Source organism: Salmo salar, chromosome ssa03 (assembly GCF_905237065.1).
Source record: "Salmo salar chromosome ssa03, Ssal_v3.1, whole genome shotgun sequence".
NCBI lineage: Eukaryota > Metazoa > Chordata > Actinopteri > Salmoniformes > Salmonidae > Salmo > Salmo salar.
In genome coordinates, this window is record NC_059444.1 from 7,560,151 (window position 1) to 7,578,590 (window position 18,440).

Consider the following 18,440-nt stretch of genomic DNA (forward strand, 5'->3'; position numbering starts at 1 on the left):
GTGTCTAGACCGTCAGTCACAGCACAGATGTATTCTCTCTCGGCTTTCAGGGAGGGCACCACACCGGCTTTATCTCCTTGTGTAGAAACCAGCAGATGTCAATTTAACACTCTGATTGCTTTGATCCTGTAGGACATTCGATTTTGCCTGTTGTGTAATGACAACTCTCGCAGCCTTTAACGGTTTTGCTAAGTAATAAAAACTTGTAACACATGAAACAAACAACAAACAGTGTGACACAACATGCTCAGCAAAACTGCCCTGCCTCCATCTTGATTGAATTGTAGTGGGTGGTAAGGGTTAAGGTAAGGGTTATGGTTTGGAATAGGGTTAAAACATAAAAAAAATGTAACAAGTGCCTAGCACTGGGATTGAGGCCTCAATTGTCAGAACCAAAACGTGCAGTTTAAGCCCTCCCTCTATCCCCATCCACAACACCCTAGCAAGCCACGAGCCTTTACGAGATTGTAATAGGCAGCCATGTTGCCGCTAGTAGCCAGTATTGAAGGCATCTCCCGGAGACCTGGGGACATGGACAAACGTCGAAAACTGAAGTTGATCTGGTGTGACCTGGCTGGGAATAACATCCCTTAGGCTACCATCAAGTTTATACACAGCAGCACCAACTCTCAGGGCTTTATTCAGTCGAATCTGCATTACAGTACTTTTGCATCTAAACATATGACTTCTCTTGTGGCCAGATCAAATCTCAGAACGATTTTGTGTAGTTTAAAAGCTCACTCCTCAGCTTGATGTCCACTGAATCAAATTGCTAGTTTTTCAGTGGTACAGCTGGCTAAGACGATAGCAGGAGGGCAGTGGCGTGTGTTTGCGAGACAGAGGACCTGAGATCCAGTCTTGGTGTGAGCTGGTGAGGGAGGCAGAGGTATTGTTAAGCTAGGAGCGTTACACCTGTTACATGTGCATGACCGCTCCTGTAGGAATTTTGTTGGCTAATATAAAGAAAGATTTGACATTGCCAAGACAGATCAGGACAAATGCTTCCGCTGTAAGTGTGCAGTCATCAAGTTCTGCCCCGCTCTACTCTTGTCTGTGGTCATTGCACAATAATGACTCATATGGCAAGGGTGAACAGGGATAGGACATAACATGGACATCAGAGTTTCCCATAATTCCATTCAGTGTTCGCAGACCTGGGTTCAAAAGTGTTTTTTTGTAATATAGCTAGTTTGTAATCGCTCCCCGTCCCTTACAAATTTGCCATAAACCCTCAGTGATTGCATGTTTGAGGGTTCTGGGTAGGACTGTTTGATTTCATGGTGCCAGATGGGCAGGTGTTTGCACTTTTGGGACACCTCCATTGGTTCCATTGTGCAGGGCAGAAACTTACCAGTAGTAGTTGATCCCAGGTCTGGTAGTCAGGTCCATTCAGGTCTGTTAGTGGAGATGGCCCAGGACAGAGTTTTGGAAACCCTGATCTAGAATAGTAAAAAAAAAAAAAATGGCCCCCATCAGGAATTCAACCATCTACAAGCGACACACTCTACGAACTGAGCCAAACAGGAATAGAATAGTGAGACATTATCTGTTAATCTAGGTGGTAATTTCCTGTGCCACTGCCAATAGCTGTTTAGCTCATCTTGAACTCTACTTCTTCAATTCAACAGACTGTATGTACAGGATGCTGTTTAAAGAGAAGACATCTAGTCAGTTACTAAGCGCTTGTAATAACTCCCTGTAAAGTGAGGCTTATAAAAGAGATTAGAGGGTTTAGATAAGACATTTCCCCTTCATGCATCACCTCAGAAGCACTGCAGCGTGTGGGAAGAAAGAGGGACGAGAGAGAGAGAGAGAGAGAGAGAGAAGAGGGGGCAGAAAGAGAGAGGGGGGATAGAGAGAGAAAGAGGGAGGCAGGGAGAGAGAGAGAGGGAGGCAGGGAGAGAGAGAGGGAGGCAGGGAGAGAGAGAGGGGAAGAGGCAGAGTGAAAAACAGAGGCAGAGAGAGAGGGGTGGAGGCAGAGAGTGAAAAACAGAGGAAGGGAGAGAAAGGGAGGGAGGATGATCAAAGAGAATGGCATAACTTCATCTTGCCCCTCTGAAGGAAGGGCCTTGTGAATGGTGAAGAGAGTCTATGTGGGTTTATGTCAACACAACTTCCAGAGTTACGGTACCCCATTTCGATGTTGTTTTTTGTTGTTGTTGATGAAGAGACATACCCCTCCCCTCTGGATTTCCATGAATCCAATGTTCTGTCCGCTTAGTGAATGGAGATTCCATCGAGTTGAATAGCCATGGGGGGTATCTTGTCCAAAGGCCATGTTTCAGAAAAACAGAGAATATTGCATTTCCAAGAGTCCCGTTAATAGCAAATCAGTGATCGGAGGTCATTCATCTAATTATCAAGTACATTGGCCAATAGAATGGAGGGAAGTGGTGGCCGGTTTTCCCTTCTAAGTCTCACCAGGATGCACGCTTTACTACCTCTTTTTTGCCTGACTTTACTCTTGGGAAAGATTGGGATGGAGGTACACAAAGAGCCCAGGGCAGATGAGTCGAAGTTGAAGCTGGATTAGAGGGTCGTAACTGCTGATCTGATGTTCAAAAAAAGTTAAGATAAACGCCAAAATAATCAGAAAATAACAAAGTTGGGTCGGAGCTTGCATGACGGCAACCATACAGTCCTGCTCCATCTTGTTCCAGACTCTAAGCCAGGGATGGACAACTGGCTTGTAGTAATCATGGTCAAATTTCCAACCACGGGGGCCCATTGATTTTGTAAGTCACTCTCTAACTGCTAATTTCTCTCTCTCTGTTTTATTTGCAAGGTGGGATGGTTTAAGGCCTGCTCTGACTTCATGTGTGAGTATGGATGTTGGTACGCAGACTCGCGAGCCACTGCGATGAGTTCAGATTGTTTATGGCCCCCATCCCTGCTCTAAGTGTTTGGCTTTAAAAAGATTCTGCACTCTTAGAAAAAAATGGGTTCCAAAAGGGTTCTTCGGCTGTCCCCATAGGAGAACCCTTTTCGTTTCCAGGTGGAACAGTTTCTTGGTTCCATGTAGAACTCTTTTGGCATTCCGTGACACACCTTCTGTGTAAAGGGTTCTACATGGAACTCAAAAGGGTTCTACCTGGAACCAAAAGGTTTCTTACCTGGAACAAAAAAAGATTATTCAAATGGTTCTCCTATGGGGACAACCGAAGAACCCTTTTAGGTTCTAAGAGGGTGTACTATACTACCGAAAGTCTTTCGCTCACTTTATTTCCCTAGAGACGCTGTAGAAGGATTCTAAGATTAGATCTTTCGTCACTTGAACTAAAGGTTATATCTATTTAAACTGCAGCGAGTCTCCTTAATCAAGCGCTGATGTGGAGTTGAGTTTTACTCGGAATGAAAATCTTTACTTTATTTTGTCCCAATAGTTACTTTCTGCCATCTTTTGTGCTCGCGTCATCAGTTCTACTGAGGAGAAAAGAGGGAGAGTTCTTGTGAAGCCGAAGGCCGTACATTACCGTTTATTCTGTTTATTTTAACTTTGGTTGTTGTTGTTGTTGTTGTTGTTGTATAATGCATCTGCAAGGTCTCCCTCGAAGGGAGCGTGCTGAAACTCTAATGACACACACACACACTCTAATGCCATTGCCTTTTAGTAGAGCTCAGGGTGATAAAATACATTTGTTTCACCCAACACACACACACACACACACACATGCTCCTGATGCCCTCAACGAACCCAAACAGTCTCCGTGCTAAAACAAATCTTCATGGTTTCATGGCCTCTCTCTCTCTCTCTCTCTCTCTCTCTCTCTCTCTCTTTCCATTCTTCTGTCTCTTTCTGCCCCAACGACATTGCTTATGATCTATATCTTCTTTTCTGTCAAATGAGCAAGGACAAGCAGTTCCCTGTTGGGCAAACTTGCAGCAATTATCTTGTTCTCTTCTCCCTGTAAGTCTTCAGAAACCCCAATGGAAGGCCAAATGTAGGCCTTAAGGATGTACTCTTGGTCTAATGGGTATGGTGTTGATTTCACTTGCAGGAGACCAGGAGTTTGAATCCCACCAGAATTGTATTTATTATGCACACTGTAGAAAAAAGTTTTTCAGACCCCCCCCAAAAAAATAAATAAAAATGATTGGACAAGTTCCCTCCTCTGTTTTGGACCATTTTCTTCCATTTGGTACCTAATCGTCTTGTGTAGCCAGCCTTCCAAAATCCTGTCTCATTCACTTGACAATTGGCTCTAAGTAGAAATTATGTTTCCCCTCAGGAGAGGCATTTGTGCGGTGATGGGTTGGGGGGGAATTCTTGTTTTGTCTGTGTCTCTTATCGTGTCGGACAAAGTTTTTAGTGGCCTATGCAGCATTCGTTTTTGTATATTTTGATGCTAGCTTAATTGGAAACACAATGTCTCTTTGGAACTCCACCCTTGGTTTTATAAGTGGCAATTGATTTAATCTACTACTCAACCTTTTTTATCGTCTTTCTATCCAGTCTTTCGAACGGTAAAGTGATAATCGAGGCCTTCCATGGCCAGTTGCCTAGTGAATACGACACAGTAGTGAAATACGTGTAGTTCAACTAGTAATTTAACAAGATTTTTTGAAGTAGCTTAGTGTTAGTTAAATACATTTTTCAAATCTTGGTAGTGTTTTCAGCTGTTGGCAAAAAAAAAATCTAATATAATATGGGTTAAGGAAGCAACAATTTTCTTTCTTTTTCAGCAGCAGACCTGAATAATTCTCACTTGACATTTTTTGATAGGCTACATTACACATTCTGTGAACATCTGACTTCTCTCTTTCAATTTGTAGTCTATGACGTTTCAGATTTAGATATGATAATTTATCACAAAGTAGTTTTGATGTTTTAACTACTATTTTCAAAGTAACTTTAGTTAAATAAACTATATTTTCTGAAAGGTAGATTTAGTGTAGCTTAATTTGTGCTAGTGTGAAGTAATTGGTAACTTAGTAAACTATATTTCCAGGGTTGGTCCCCCGCAACCATTCAAATACATTGGACATTCCACTGATAAATGTGGTGTGGTAGATAAAGCAAAGAGGTCTAGTGCCTCCAACTCCCCTGGAGAACTTTTGGGATTGAGAATCAGTTTAACCAGCCATGCTCAAGTCAGCTAACCCAGACCAGTCCCATATGACTTACTGTTTTTCCTACCAGTAAATTATGGCACAAATATTTTGGGATATTCATTTAGACTTCCTTAACTTCTTTCTTTAGACTTTTTACAAGGTTTCCGCTGGGACTGATCTTGTAGCATTTCTCAATGTCATTCACCATCATCGTGGTCCTCTGTAGCTCAGTTGCTAGAGCATGGAGCTTGCAACGCCAGCATAGTGGGTTTGATTCCCGGGACCGCCCATACTTACAAATGTATGCGAGCATGACTGTACGTCGCTTTGGATAAAAGCGTCTGCTAAATGGCATATATTATATTATATTATCATGTATGTGGTGTATAGCAGTGGTGATCGGTGCCGTTTTAAGATGAGGGAGGACACATTTATTTTTTTCTTGAGCATGGCCTTATTTCTATTACAGCATATTGGATGACTGTCATTCATATTCCATTCAACCAGCTCAATGTAACAGTGATAAGTGTAGGCTACTACATGATACTCTAGTTGTCCCTATACCCATCATGAGGCTGCTACAACCTAGCCTATGAATGAAAGTTTATAACGTAGGTGCACACGTAGGTCAAGAGACAAATGTGAGGTGACAGACAGTGACACATGGACAGACGGTGACACATTCAATACCGTCTTGCACACTCTTGCTTGCATCTAGCTGATCTAGGGTGTAATCATTAGTCCGGCAGTTTCAAATGAGAGTTTCTATTGGACAAATTCAGCTATGTTTATCCCCGTTTTCGTTTGCTTTTGTTTAAGAAACGTTTTTCAGCAGAATCGGCGTAATGAATACACCCCTGATCACAGATAAACACGGTTTATGCCTCCCACGTGGCGCAGCGGTCTAAGGCACTGCATCGCAGCTCTTAAAGCATCACTACAGTTTGATCCCAGGCTGTGTCACAGCCGGCCGTGACCGGGAGACCCATGAGGCGGTGCACAATTGGCCAGCGTAGTCCAGGTTAAGGGAGGGTTTGGCCGGCTGGGATTTCCTTGTTCCATCGCGCTCTAACAACTCCTTGTGGCGGGCCGGGCACCTGCAAGCTGGACGGTGTTTCCTCCAACACATTGGTGCGCCTGGCTTTCCGGGTTAAGCGAGCAGTGTGTCGAGAAGCAGTGTGGCTTGGCAGGCTCTCAACCTTCGCCTCTCCCGAGTCCGTACGAGAGTTGAAACTGAACATTTTGACAATCTCTCTCTCTATCTCTCTCTTGCTTCTCCTTCATTTTGGAATAAATGAATTTGTTCAAAAAATGTTATGCACTGCAGTGCTAACTAGCTGTAGCTTATGCTTTCAGTTCTAGATTCATTATCTGATCCTTTGATTGGGTGGACAACATGTCAGTTCATGCTGCAAGAGCTCTGATAGGTTGGAGGACGACCTCCAGAGGTTGTCATATCTACTGTGTAGGTCTATGGAACGGGGTGCGAACCATGAGCCTCCTAGGTTGTGTATTGAAGTCAATGTACCAAGGGGAGGACAGAAGCTAGCTGTCCTCCGGCTACACCATGATGCTACCCTGCAGAGTGCTGTTAAGGCTACTGTAGACCATTGCAAAACAGTGTGTATTAGTGAATTATTTGGTGACGTGAATATAGTTAGTCTAGTTTTATCTAAAAAGGATAACTTTTTAAATGTTTTAAAATTGTTATTTTTATGAAGTTCACTGATGAGGGTTCTCCCCTTCCTCCTCTGAGGAGCCTCCACTGGTGTATAGGCCTAATACTGAATGCCAAGTAAACGCCATTGTAATGCTGTGCAGCTGGAGTATTCTCTTCGTATAGCTGCCCACAGGCATAATGCTCTTTTAGCTCTTACAGTAAGAGCAAACAAAGGCTTCTGGAAGTGAGCAGACTGCTGATGTCATTTCTACACAACTCAAAAGGCATGGGCTCTACCAGGAGCTACAGTAAGTCACACAGAGACAATGAGAGAAGGTTTTCTCCACGTTGATATGAGCAGACAAATCGCTCCCAGGGAATCTGTGGATTGAGCAGTACTGTATTATATGACTGCTTCCTTGTTCCTTTGAGCATCTAAAAGGAAGTGTCCACTTGTGTTATTACTGCTCGTTATATACGCAAGCCGTGGCATGAGAATGTTCATCCTTACATTTATTCTCTTTCTACACCCCACCCTCTTTCTCCCTTTCCCTCTCCCCCTCCCCTCTCTTTCACGCTCTCCCTCTCTCCCTCCCCTCTCTTTCTCCCTCTCCCCCTCCCCTCTCTTTCTCCCTCTCCCCCGCCCTCTCTCCCTCCCCTCTCTTTCTCCCTCTCCCCCTCTCCCCTCCCCTCTCTTTCTCCCTCTCCCCCTCCCTTCTCTTTCTCCCCCTCCCCTCTCTTTCTCACTCTCCCCCTCCCTTCTCTTTCTCCCTCTCTCCTTCCCCTCTCTTTTTCCCTCTCCACCTCCTTCTCTTTCTCCCTCTCCCCCTCCCTTCTCTTTCTCCCTCTCCCCCTCCCCTCTCTTTCTCCCTCTCCCCGCCCTCTCCCCCCTCCCCCTCTCTTTCACGCTCTCCCCCTCTCTCCCTCCCCTCTCTTTCTCCCTCTCCCCCTCCCCTCTCTTTCTCCTCTCTTTCTCCCTCTCCACCTCCTTCTCTTTCTCCCTCTCCCCCTCCCTCTCCTTCCCCTCCCTCTCTTTCTCCCTCTCCCCCGCCCTCTCCCCCTACCCTCTCTTTCACGCTCTCCCCCTCTCTCCCTCACCTCTCTTTCTCCCTCTCCCCCTCCCCTCTCTTTCTCCCTCTCCCCCGCCCTCTCTCCCTCTCCCCCTCCCCTCGCTTTCTCCCTCTCCCCCTACCCTCTCTTTCCTCCCCTCTCTCCCTCACCTCTCTTTCTCCCTCTCCCCCCCCCTCTCTTTATCCCTCTCCCCGCCCTCTCTCCCTCTCCCCCTCCCCTCGCTTTCTCCCTCTCCCCTCCCTTCTCTTTCTCCCTCTCTCCTTCCCCTCTCTTTCTCCCTCTCCACCCCCCTTCTCTCTCTCCCTCTCTTTCTCCTTCCCCTCTCTTTCTCCCTCCCTCTCTCCATCCCCTCTCTTTCTCCCTCCCTCTCTCCCTCCCCTCTCTTTCTCCCTCTGCCCCTCCCCTCTCTTTCTCCCCCTCCCCTCTCTCTCATTATTTCTGATAGGCTCCAATTATCAACTGCAGGTGTGAAGTAGACGTGTTCTGACACCTTGGCAACCAGCAATCACAATCCATCCGTCTGTCTGCTGAAGGATACACTTGCTCGTTAAACACCACCTGGAGTGTCTCTTCTGTTCAACCCCCCAGTTTACTCAGTGAATGGTGGACAACGCTGGTGGATGGTGGACAACGCTGGTGGATGGTGGACAACGCTTCTTCTTGAGTCTTTTCCAGTAAAATTTCAACAAACAAATTGTATCACAAAGATGCGACTGAACTGTCCCCCCATGTGGAGTGTGATTAGCGTGTTGATTGTGCTCGTACCCATTTGGGAGATGGGCTGCTCTGGCCTGACCTTGAACTCAGTGCCCCTGCATCAGGTCAGGATGTACCAAAGGAGCGGCGAAGAGGGGGCACACCACAGGCAGAGGCGCAGCTGGGTGTGGAATCAGTTCTTTGTGCTGGAGGAGTACATGGGGGACGAGCCACTCTACGTGGGCAAGGTAAGAGTTTCTGGGGTGTATTACTACAGTAAATAGGTGGATGTGTGACTGTGCTAATATGGAAAACGTACAGGTCGATTGGGTGAAGTACATAAATATAAAAAAGGAGTTTGTGCTACTTGTGTTATCTAATATTTCTGTACGTTTTTATGCATTTGTTAGAGACGTGAATTCACAGGAAGGATATATGAGGAACAGAGAAACGTGTTTCAGAGAGTCTTGAGTTCACAGGCTTTCGCCCATCTCCGTGATCTGCTCGTGTAAAAAAAAAAAAACTCTTGATATAAGACTGCAAGAAGAGTACAGAATTTTTTTTTTAAATAGCAGGGTAAAAACAAGTTCAGGGGTTTATTTAGTGAGAAGAAACTTTCAGAAGGCTTGCTCATAGAGCTGACAGTATCCCCGTTCTACATGACAGACGACCATACCCCATCTGCAAAAATGGCTTTCTATCTGAACACTCTGTAACATTGCATCCTCCTGAACCAGGCCCCTGGTGTCCACTTACGTCTCCTGCTTAAGGTCTGACAACAATTCTGGTTTTTGATAGGGCACCTCCAACATGAAGTAATGAATGGACTGGTACATATATCCACCAGGAAGAGGAAGCTCTGATTGTTACACAATACAAGGGGGGGGGACCGTTCCTTCGGTTAATTTATCTTTCTTTGGGGTTGGCAGTGTGCTAGGGACCCCATGCTACTCCCTCAGTGCATGGTCCCGTGTGGCTCTGTTGGTAATGTATGGAGCTTGCAACGCCAGCGTTGTGGGTTAGATTCCCATGGGGGGACCAGTACGGTGAAAAAAAGTCTGAAGATGTTTCCACTCACTACTGTAAGTTGCACTGGATAACAACTTATAACAACAACAAAAAATGCAATAATGCCAGAGATAATACTTCAATGACTATTGTTGAATGGCACTGAGTTGGCAAATCAGAGGCATTGTAAAGCTACGTACAGCAACAGGGAGGTCTGTATCAGCTACGAAGACTGAAGATCCTTCCACTTAGCAGGAATGACACGGGCTGTATAAGAATTTACACATTTATTCTTCTCTCTTAATCAACTCTACCATAGGCTATAGAAAATAAAGACGGGTACTTAAACGGTGCCATTTTGTTATTAAGGCTCACGCTTATTCTCGTTTTACGATCTGAAAGAAAAACAGAACAGCAACTGTAGCAGAGTCCTCTGGAACGCGACTGAGAGGATATTTGATTCGCCAACCCAGTCAAATATGCGCCGACGAGTTCGTTGCTATCAAAGCCTTTCTTTATCTATTCCATTGCTTTCAGTATTCACACAGCTCTCATATGTAGATGGCAAGGGGCATACAGATGAACATGTCTCTTTCATTTGTGAATTCGAGAGGTTGTTTGAGCACACATGTCTCTCATGGCGGGGGTGAATCTAACGAGCGATGCGTTACACATAAATGAATCTTGAACATGAAAAGGGGAGGACAACACTAGGAAGTCGAGAACGTAACCATTTCTGCAGTTCTGAGCCCCTTAGTCTCTTCTGCACTTATTTAAATCCTTTCAGTCAGCGTATTGTCAGGCCTCGGGATACAAACCTAAATATCAGTCAGGATATTGTCAGGCCTCGGGATACAAACCTAAATATCAGTCAGGATATTGTCAGGCCTCGGGATACAAACCTAAATATCAGTCAGGATATTGTCAGGCCTCGGGATACAAACCTAAATATCAGTCAGGATATTGTCAGGCCTCGGGATACAAACCTAAATATCAGTCAGGATATTGTCAGGCCTCGGGATACAAACCTAAATATCAGTCAGCGTGTTCTCAGGCCTCAGGATACAAACCTACTTCAATGTGTTGAACTATACTATTTTTACTGACTGACAAAGGATTGCCACCCTACAGATGTTTACAATTCAAAATGTACAACACAATGTAAGGTTAAGGTAGAGCATAGACATAGATGTATTCTCTGTAGAGCTAATCTGCAGTTGTCATAAATATATTTAAATATTTTATAATACATATACAGTATATTGTTAGGTGTAGTTTACAGTATATATTGTTAGGTTTAGTTTACAAAATATATTGTTAGGTGTAGTTTACAGTATATATTGCTAGGTTTAGTTCACAGCATATATTGTTAGGTGTAGTTTACAGTATATATTGTTAGGTTTAGTTCACAGCATATATTTGTAGGCTTAGTTTACAGTATATGTTGTCAGGTGTAGTTTACAGCATATATTGTCAGGTGTAGTTTACAGTATGTTGTCAGGTGTAGTTTACAGCATATATTGTCAGGTGTAGTTTACAGTATGTGTTGTCAGGTGTAGTTTACAGAAGGTTGTAAGGTGTAGTTTACAGTATGTGTTGTCAGGTGTAGTTTACAGCAGGTTGTCAGGTGTAGTTTACAGTATGTGTTGTCAGGTGTAGTTTACAGCAGGTTGTAAGGTGTAGTTTACAGTATGTGTTGTCAGGTGTAGTTTACAGCAGGTTGTAAGGTGTAGTTTACAGTATATGTTGTAAGGTGTAGTTTACAGTATATGTTGTCAGGTGTAGTTTACAGCAGGTTGTCAGGTGTAGTTTACAGTATATGTTGTAAGGTGTAGTTTACAGTATATGTTGTCAGGTGTAGTTTACAGCAGGTTGTCAGGTGTAGTTTACAGTATATGTTGTAAGGTGTAGTTTACAGTATGTGTTGTCAGGTGTAGTTTACAGTATGTTGTCAGGTGTAGTTTACAGCATATATTGTCAGGTGTAGTTTACAGTATGTGTTGTCAGGTGTAGTTTACAGAAGGTTGTAAGGTGTAGTTTACAGTATGTGTTGTCAGGTGTAGTTTACAGCAGGTTGTCAGGTGTAGTTTACAGTATGTGTTGTCAGGTGTAGTTTACAGCAGGTTGTAAGGTGTAGTTTACAGTATGTGTTGTCAGGTGTAGTTTACAGCAGGTTGTAAGGTGTAGTTTACAGTATATGTTGTAAGGTGTAGTTTACAGTATATGTTGTCAGGTGTAGTTTACAGCAGGTTGTCAGGTGTAGTTTACAGTATATGTTGTAAGGTGTAGTTTACAGTATATGTTGTCAGGTGTAGTTTACAGCAGGTTGTCAGGTGTAGTTTACAGTATATGTTGTAAGGTGTAGTTTACAGTATGTGTTGTCAGGTGTAGTTTACAGTATATGTTGTCAGGTGTAGTTTCTGCCACATTGTGTATGCCTATCCAGACCTTTTAAAACTGCAAAAGGAGAATCAAGAGTGACCTTGGATAGGAGGTTGGGGCTAGAGGCTAGGGGTCAGTTTGGGATTGGGCCATTTCGGTTTTGTTTACTGAGTTAACTCTGCCTGTCTTCATACAGATGGCTTGTCTGTCGGCAATTGGAGCATATAGCAGACACTGTGTTTTGTGTTCTGGAGTCAGCGGATGGCTGTTCTGGTACTCAACATTTTTCCCTTGTTGACCACTCCACCTTTCCTTCCCCTTCAACCCCAATCCACCCGGGTTTCACATTCATGTTACAGTGGACACCGAGTCTTCCCTCAGCCCCCCCCCCAAGTAGAGGCATATAGCACTTAGCCTATATCGAAGTGCTCTAAAAGTCTGCTCTAGTGCTGAGCGGTGTTACAGTACTACATAGAGACATAACAACATGGAACTCTATTCCACATCAGGTAACTGATGCAAGCAGTAGAATCAGATTAAAAAACAAAAATATAAAAAATACACCATATGGAACAGCGGGGACTGTGAAGAGACACACACAGAGGCACAGACACATGCTTACACAAACAGATGCTATATCACACGCACTCTACACACACGGACACCTGGATTTTGTATTGTAGATACAGTATGTGGTACTAGAGTAGTGGAAACAGTTTGGGGAAGGCCCTTTCCTGTTTCAGCATGACAATGCCCCCCGTGCACAAAGCGAGGTCCATACAGAAATGGTTTGTCGAGACCGGTGTAGAAGAACTTGACTGGCCTGCACAGAGTCCTAACCTCAACCCCATCGAACACCTTTGGGATGAATTGGAACGCCGACTGCGAGCCAGGCCTAATCGCCCAACATCGGTGCCTGACATCACTAACGTTCTTGGAGCTGAATGGAAGCAATTCCCCGCAGCAATATTCCAACATCTAGTGGAAAGCCTTCCCAGAAGAGTGGAGGCTGTTATAGCAGCAAAGGGGGGACCAACTCCATATTAATAACCATGATTTTGGAATGAGATGTTCAACGAGCAGGTGTCCACATACTTTTGATCATGTAGTGTACCTGCCTTAATATTGCTGGACCCCAGGAAGAGTAGCTGCAGGAACTAATGGAGATGTTTTAATAAATACAAATACTGGTGGTATATATATATAGGACCATGACTGCCTGAGAGATGCATCATCAGGACGGGAGGCAATCGTCTGCGTTGGGTTTGTCATTTTTTTCAGGCAGTCGAGTCATGCTCGATATTGTCGCATTGTGGTCATAGAGTCGTGGTCAACTTCAACTGACTCCAAAATGACTGGTATTTAGTCAGGATCATTATGACACGATTATGACATACATGCTCATGACAAGACTTTATTATGGCATCATAATGCATTAGACCCGTAGGCTGTAACAACAGTGTTACCAAAGTAACAACCTGGATACAGTGTTCCTACAGAGCTGCTCTGGACCATTATCAGAAGCTCATTCTAGGCTTAGTCAGAGTCATCACAAAGCACAGTGGGGCGTGGGGGGGGGGTGGTTGAGTCTTGGTGGCATTCAGCCCACAAAAGACACGAGTGCCTCGACATTGAGACTCGAGGGGGATCATTGAAAATGGACAGACATGAGCACTCGTTGTAATTGACTCATTTTACCTCAATTCTTGAAATGAATTGAGGTAAAATGGCATTAAGTTTTTAAGCGCCATATACATGGAACAAATTTCTGGAATACGCTACAATTGGACACACACTAGTGCCTTTCGGAAATGACATGTTCACAGAGGAAATTACATTTTATAATATTTTTATTTATTTTATTTCTCATGCTCCTGCCTTTGATTGTTATAATTGTGTCTTTAATTCCTTATTCCAATAGCATTTTGTGAATCAGGGATGCTTTGTAAAAGAGACATTGGTCTCAATGGGATGGAACATAATTGTCTGAGCCCGTCAGAAGTAAAGGAAGTGAGACAAAACAAGCTCAAAAGAGTCTCGCAGCCAGTCACCCTAACCTGTCAGTCGAGTTCCCACAGATCATACGCACTTGAATTTCCATTCATTCGACTCAATTGTCTGAAGACAAGGACCAAGTGGAGTGTTCCTCACAACAAACAACTCACGGGTCTCTTGTAGATATTTTTGTCTTTGGGTCGTTCCACAAAAAGAGTGTCTTTTGCATCCCTTTGATATTTTAAGTAAAAATTGTGCACCAATATTGAATTTTAAAAGCCTGTTATATTAAATGAAGTGCCCTTCGATATAGACCACATGGAGATTTAAATAAACCAGATTTTTTTTAATATGAATAAAGACTTGCTAAAGTGCCAAAAATTCAGCTTTTTGACATTTATTTATTTCATTTACGTTTGTCCCTCATTTTAAGGTCAACCCTGTGGCGTGAACTGAACTCTCGTTTTAATATGGTGAAACTATTCCTTTTTCAATATTGTTAACATTATGATAATGCCCTTTTAGTGTAAGAGCTGTTTGAAAAGACCTGCTGAAATTTCTGCCTGTTTTGGTGGGATGGAGTTTTGGCCTGCCTGATGACATCAACAACATTTTAACCAATCTCATGTCACATTCCATTTGGGGAACCATTTTATTTCAAATTGAATCAAATCAAATTGTATTAGTCACATGCGCCGAATGCAACAGGTGAAATGCTTACTTACGAGCGCCTAACCGACAGCGCAGTTTTAAAAAATATGGATAATAATAAGAGATAAAAGTAACAAGTAATTAAAGAGGAGCAGTAAAAAATAACAATTTAACCTCTCTGCGGTATGTGGGACGCTAGCGTGCGCTAGCGTCCGATTTCAAAAAGGCTTTACGGCTAAAGCATAACATTAGATTATGTTAGGACAGCGCCTAAACAAGAAAAACCACACAGCCATTTTCCAAGCAAGGAGAGGCATCACAAAAACCAGAAATACAGCTAAAATTAATCACTAACCTTTGATGATCTTCATCAGATGGCACTCATAGGACTTCATGTTACACAATACATGTATGTTTTGCTCGATAAAGTTCATATTTATATCCAAAAACCCCATTTTACATTGGCGTGTAATGTTCAGAAATGTTTTGCCTCCCAAAACTTCCAGTGAATGAGCACATCAATTTACAGAAATACTCATCATAAACGTTGATAAAATATTCAACAGTTATTTAAAGAATTATAGATACACTTCTCCTTAATGCAACTGCTGTGTCAGATTTCAAAAAAGCTTTACGGCGAAAGAACATTTTGCAATAATCTGAGTACAGCGCTCAGACACGAAACCAAACCCGCCAATTTGTGGAGTCAACAAAACTCAGAAATAATATTATAAATATTCACTTACCTTTAATGATCTTCATCAGAATGCACTCCCAGGAATCCCAGGTCCACAATAAATGTTTGTTTGGTTCGATAAAGTCCATAATTTATGTCCAAATACCTCCTTTTGTTCACGCGTTCAGTCCACTACTCCAAATGCAGGAAGCGAGAGCAAATGTCACGACGAAAAGTCAAAAAAAGTTATATTTACGTTTGTAGAAATATGTCAAACGATGTATAGCATCAATCTTTAGGACGTTTTTAACATAAATCTTCAGTCATATTCCAACCGGACAATTCCAATGTCTTCAGAAAAGAAAAGGAACACAGCTAACTCTCACGTGAGGGCGCGCCTCTGAGCTCATGTCATTTCCTCCCTCTTCAACTTCCAGGCCCCCTTGTTCGCTCCATATTCACAGTAGAAGCATGAAACAACATTATAAAGACTGTTGCCATCTAGTGGAAGCCTTAGGAAGTGCAAAATGAACCCTAAGTCACTGTATACTGGATAGGGAATCACTTGAAAAACTACAAGCCTCAGATTTCCGCACTTCCTTGTTGGATTTTTCTCAGGTTTTTGCCTGCCATATGAGTTCTGTTATACTCACAGACATCATTCAAACAGTTTTAGAAACTTCAGAGTGTTTTCTATCCAAACCTACTAATGATATGCATATCCTACCTTCTGAGCCTGAGTCGCAGGCAGTTTAATTTGCGCACATCTTTCATCCAGACGTCAATATACTGCCCCCTACCCTAGAGAAGATATACAGGGGGGTGCCGGTACAGAGTCAATGTGCGGGGGCACCGGTTAATTGAGGTAGTATGTACATGTAGGTAGAGTTAATTAAAGTGACTACGCATAGATGACAACAGAGAGTGGCAGTGGTGTGGAGGGGGGGGGGCAATGCAATAGTCTGTGCAGCATTGTATGTCAACATTCTTAAGCCCTTTCTCCTGTCTACATCAAGCCCATTCTCCAGTCTACATCAAGCCCTTTCTCCAGTCTACATCAAGCCCTTTCTCCAATCTACATCAAGCCCTTTCTCCAGTCTACATCAAGCCCTTTCTCCAGTCTACATCAAGCCCTTTCTCCAGTCTACATCAAGCCCTTTCTCCAGTCTACATCAAGCCCTTTCTCCAGTCTACATCAAGCCCTTTCTCCAATCTACATCAAGCCCTTTCTCCAATCTACATCAAGCCCTTTCTCCAGTCTACATCAAGCCCTTTCTCAAGTCTACATCAAGCCCTTTCTCAAGTCTACATCAAGCCCTTTCTCCAATCTACATCAAGCCCTTTCTCCAGTCTACATCAAGCCCTTTCTCCAGTCTACATCAAGCCCTTTCTCCAGTCTACATCAAGCCCTTTCTCCAATCTACATCAAGCCCTTTCTCCAATCTACATCAAGCCCTTTCTCCAATCTACATCAAGCCCTTTCTCCAGTCTACATCAAGCCCTTTCTCCAGTCTACATCAAGCCCTTTCTCCAATCTACATCAAGCCCTTTCTCCAGTCTACATCAAGCCCTTTCTCTAATCTACATCAAGCCCTTTCTCCAATCTACATCAAGCCCTTTCTCCAATCTACATCAAGCCCTTTCTCCAGTCTACATCAAGCCCTTTCTCCAATCTACATCAAGCCCTTTCTCCAGTCTACGTCAAGCCCTTTCTCCAGTCTACATCAAGCCCTTTCTCCAATCTACATCAAGCCCTTTCTCCAATCTACATCAAGCCCTTTCTCCAATCAACATAAATTGTTTTGGGAAGTTCCAACTTTCTACTCTTGTGTTTGTTTGTCATTTATCTGTTGATTTTAAAATGGCAATATATCACCGTGGACAACAATTTGGTATGACTGTTTGTGCCTAACTATTTTCTGACTCTGACAGCCTTCTGTGATTGTGATATATACTGAACAAAAAGATAAACGCAACATGTAAAGTCTTGGTCCCATGTTTCATGAGCTGAAATAAAAGATCCCAGAAATGTTTCCAGACCTTCAAAAGCTTATTTCTCTCAAATGTTGTGCACAAATGTTTTTACATCCCTGTTAGTGAGCATTTCTCATTTGCCAAGATAATCCATCCACCTGACAGGTGTGGCATATCAAGAAGGTGTGGCATATCAAGAAGCTGATTAACAGCTGGATCATTACACAGGTGCACTTTGTGCTGGGGACAATAAAAGCCCACTCTAAAATGTACAGTTTTGCCACACAACACAATGCCACATTTCTCAAATTTTGAGGGAGAGTGCAATTGGCATGCTGACTGCAGGAATGTCCAACAGAGCAGGGGTGCTGAGGAGTATTTCTGTCTGTAATACTGTAATAAAGCCCTTTTTTGGTGAAAAACTCATTCTGATTTGCTGGACCTGGCTCCCCAGTAGGTGGGCCTATGCCCTCCCAAGCCCACCCATGGCTGTGCCCTTGCTCAGAAGTGGAATCCATAGTTTAGGGCCTAATTTATTTAAATTGATTGATTTCATTCTATGAACTGTAACTCAGTAAAATCGTTGAAATTGTTGCATGTTGCGTTTTTATATATTTTTTTCTGTATAATTTATCTTTTTGACCGTATATGCCTTGATGAATCATATGCATATTTCCCAATGCTGGAACCCCACTGCTAAAAGCAGCTACCAAGACCAAGAGGGTCTCTGAACCTCTCCACGTCTCCATACCGATCTGATTACCTGATTGCAAGGTGACTGGAATTAGTGTCAGTAGTAACCTTGTCAAAGCCTGGTTAATATGTATGCTACATGGTGGGCTGCAACCTTAATAAGACAGCTGAAGCCAAGTTTAATATCGTGCCGCAATTATTAAAACATGCGCCCTCCGGGTCTCAAGAGGGCGCTAAGTAATATTGATAGTTATTATGGATGCGCATGGCTGGAGAATATGTAAGTCGCTAAGGGGGTTGTAATTATTATAGGGCCTTGCTAGCAAGGGCTGTGGCCTGAGCCAGGATCCGTAGCAGTTAATTGGTGCACTCGGCATTTGAGGGTATTTCCCTTGGGGAATGTAAACCCAAGCTTCAGTCACTTTTAAAGCGGCGTACAAACTCAAACACAGAGTTAAACTTTCCAAGTTAATGTTTATATAGTCACAGCAGGCTGGTACTTTTATTTTTAATTAACCTGTATATGTCCACTTCCTCCAACAAGCCTAAAATAAAAAGCTCTTTCAAAATGGATACAGTTTG

At 43.2% G+C, this 18,440-nt stretch overlaps 1 protein-coding gene across 1 annotated transcript in view; it reads left to right on the forward strand.

Moving 5' to 3' along the window:
• LOC106597376 (cadherin-7) overlaps window positions 1-18,440 on the forward strand; it is a 135,137-nt gene that overhangs the window by 11,793 nt on the left and 104,904 nt on the right. Inside the window, exon 2 of the mRNA XM_014188578.2 lies at window positions 8,229-8,727. Coding sequence (XP_014044053.1) covers window positions 8,404-8,727 — 324 coding nt within the window. The 5' untranslated portion in view covers window positions 8,229-8,403. The remainder of the gene's footprint in view (window positions 1-8,228; window positions 8,728-18,440) is intronic.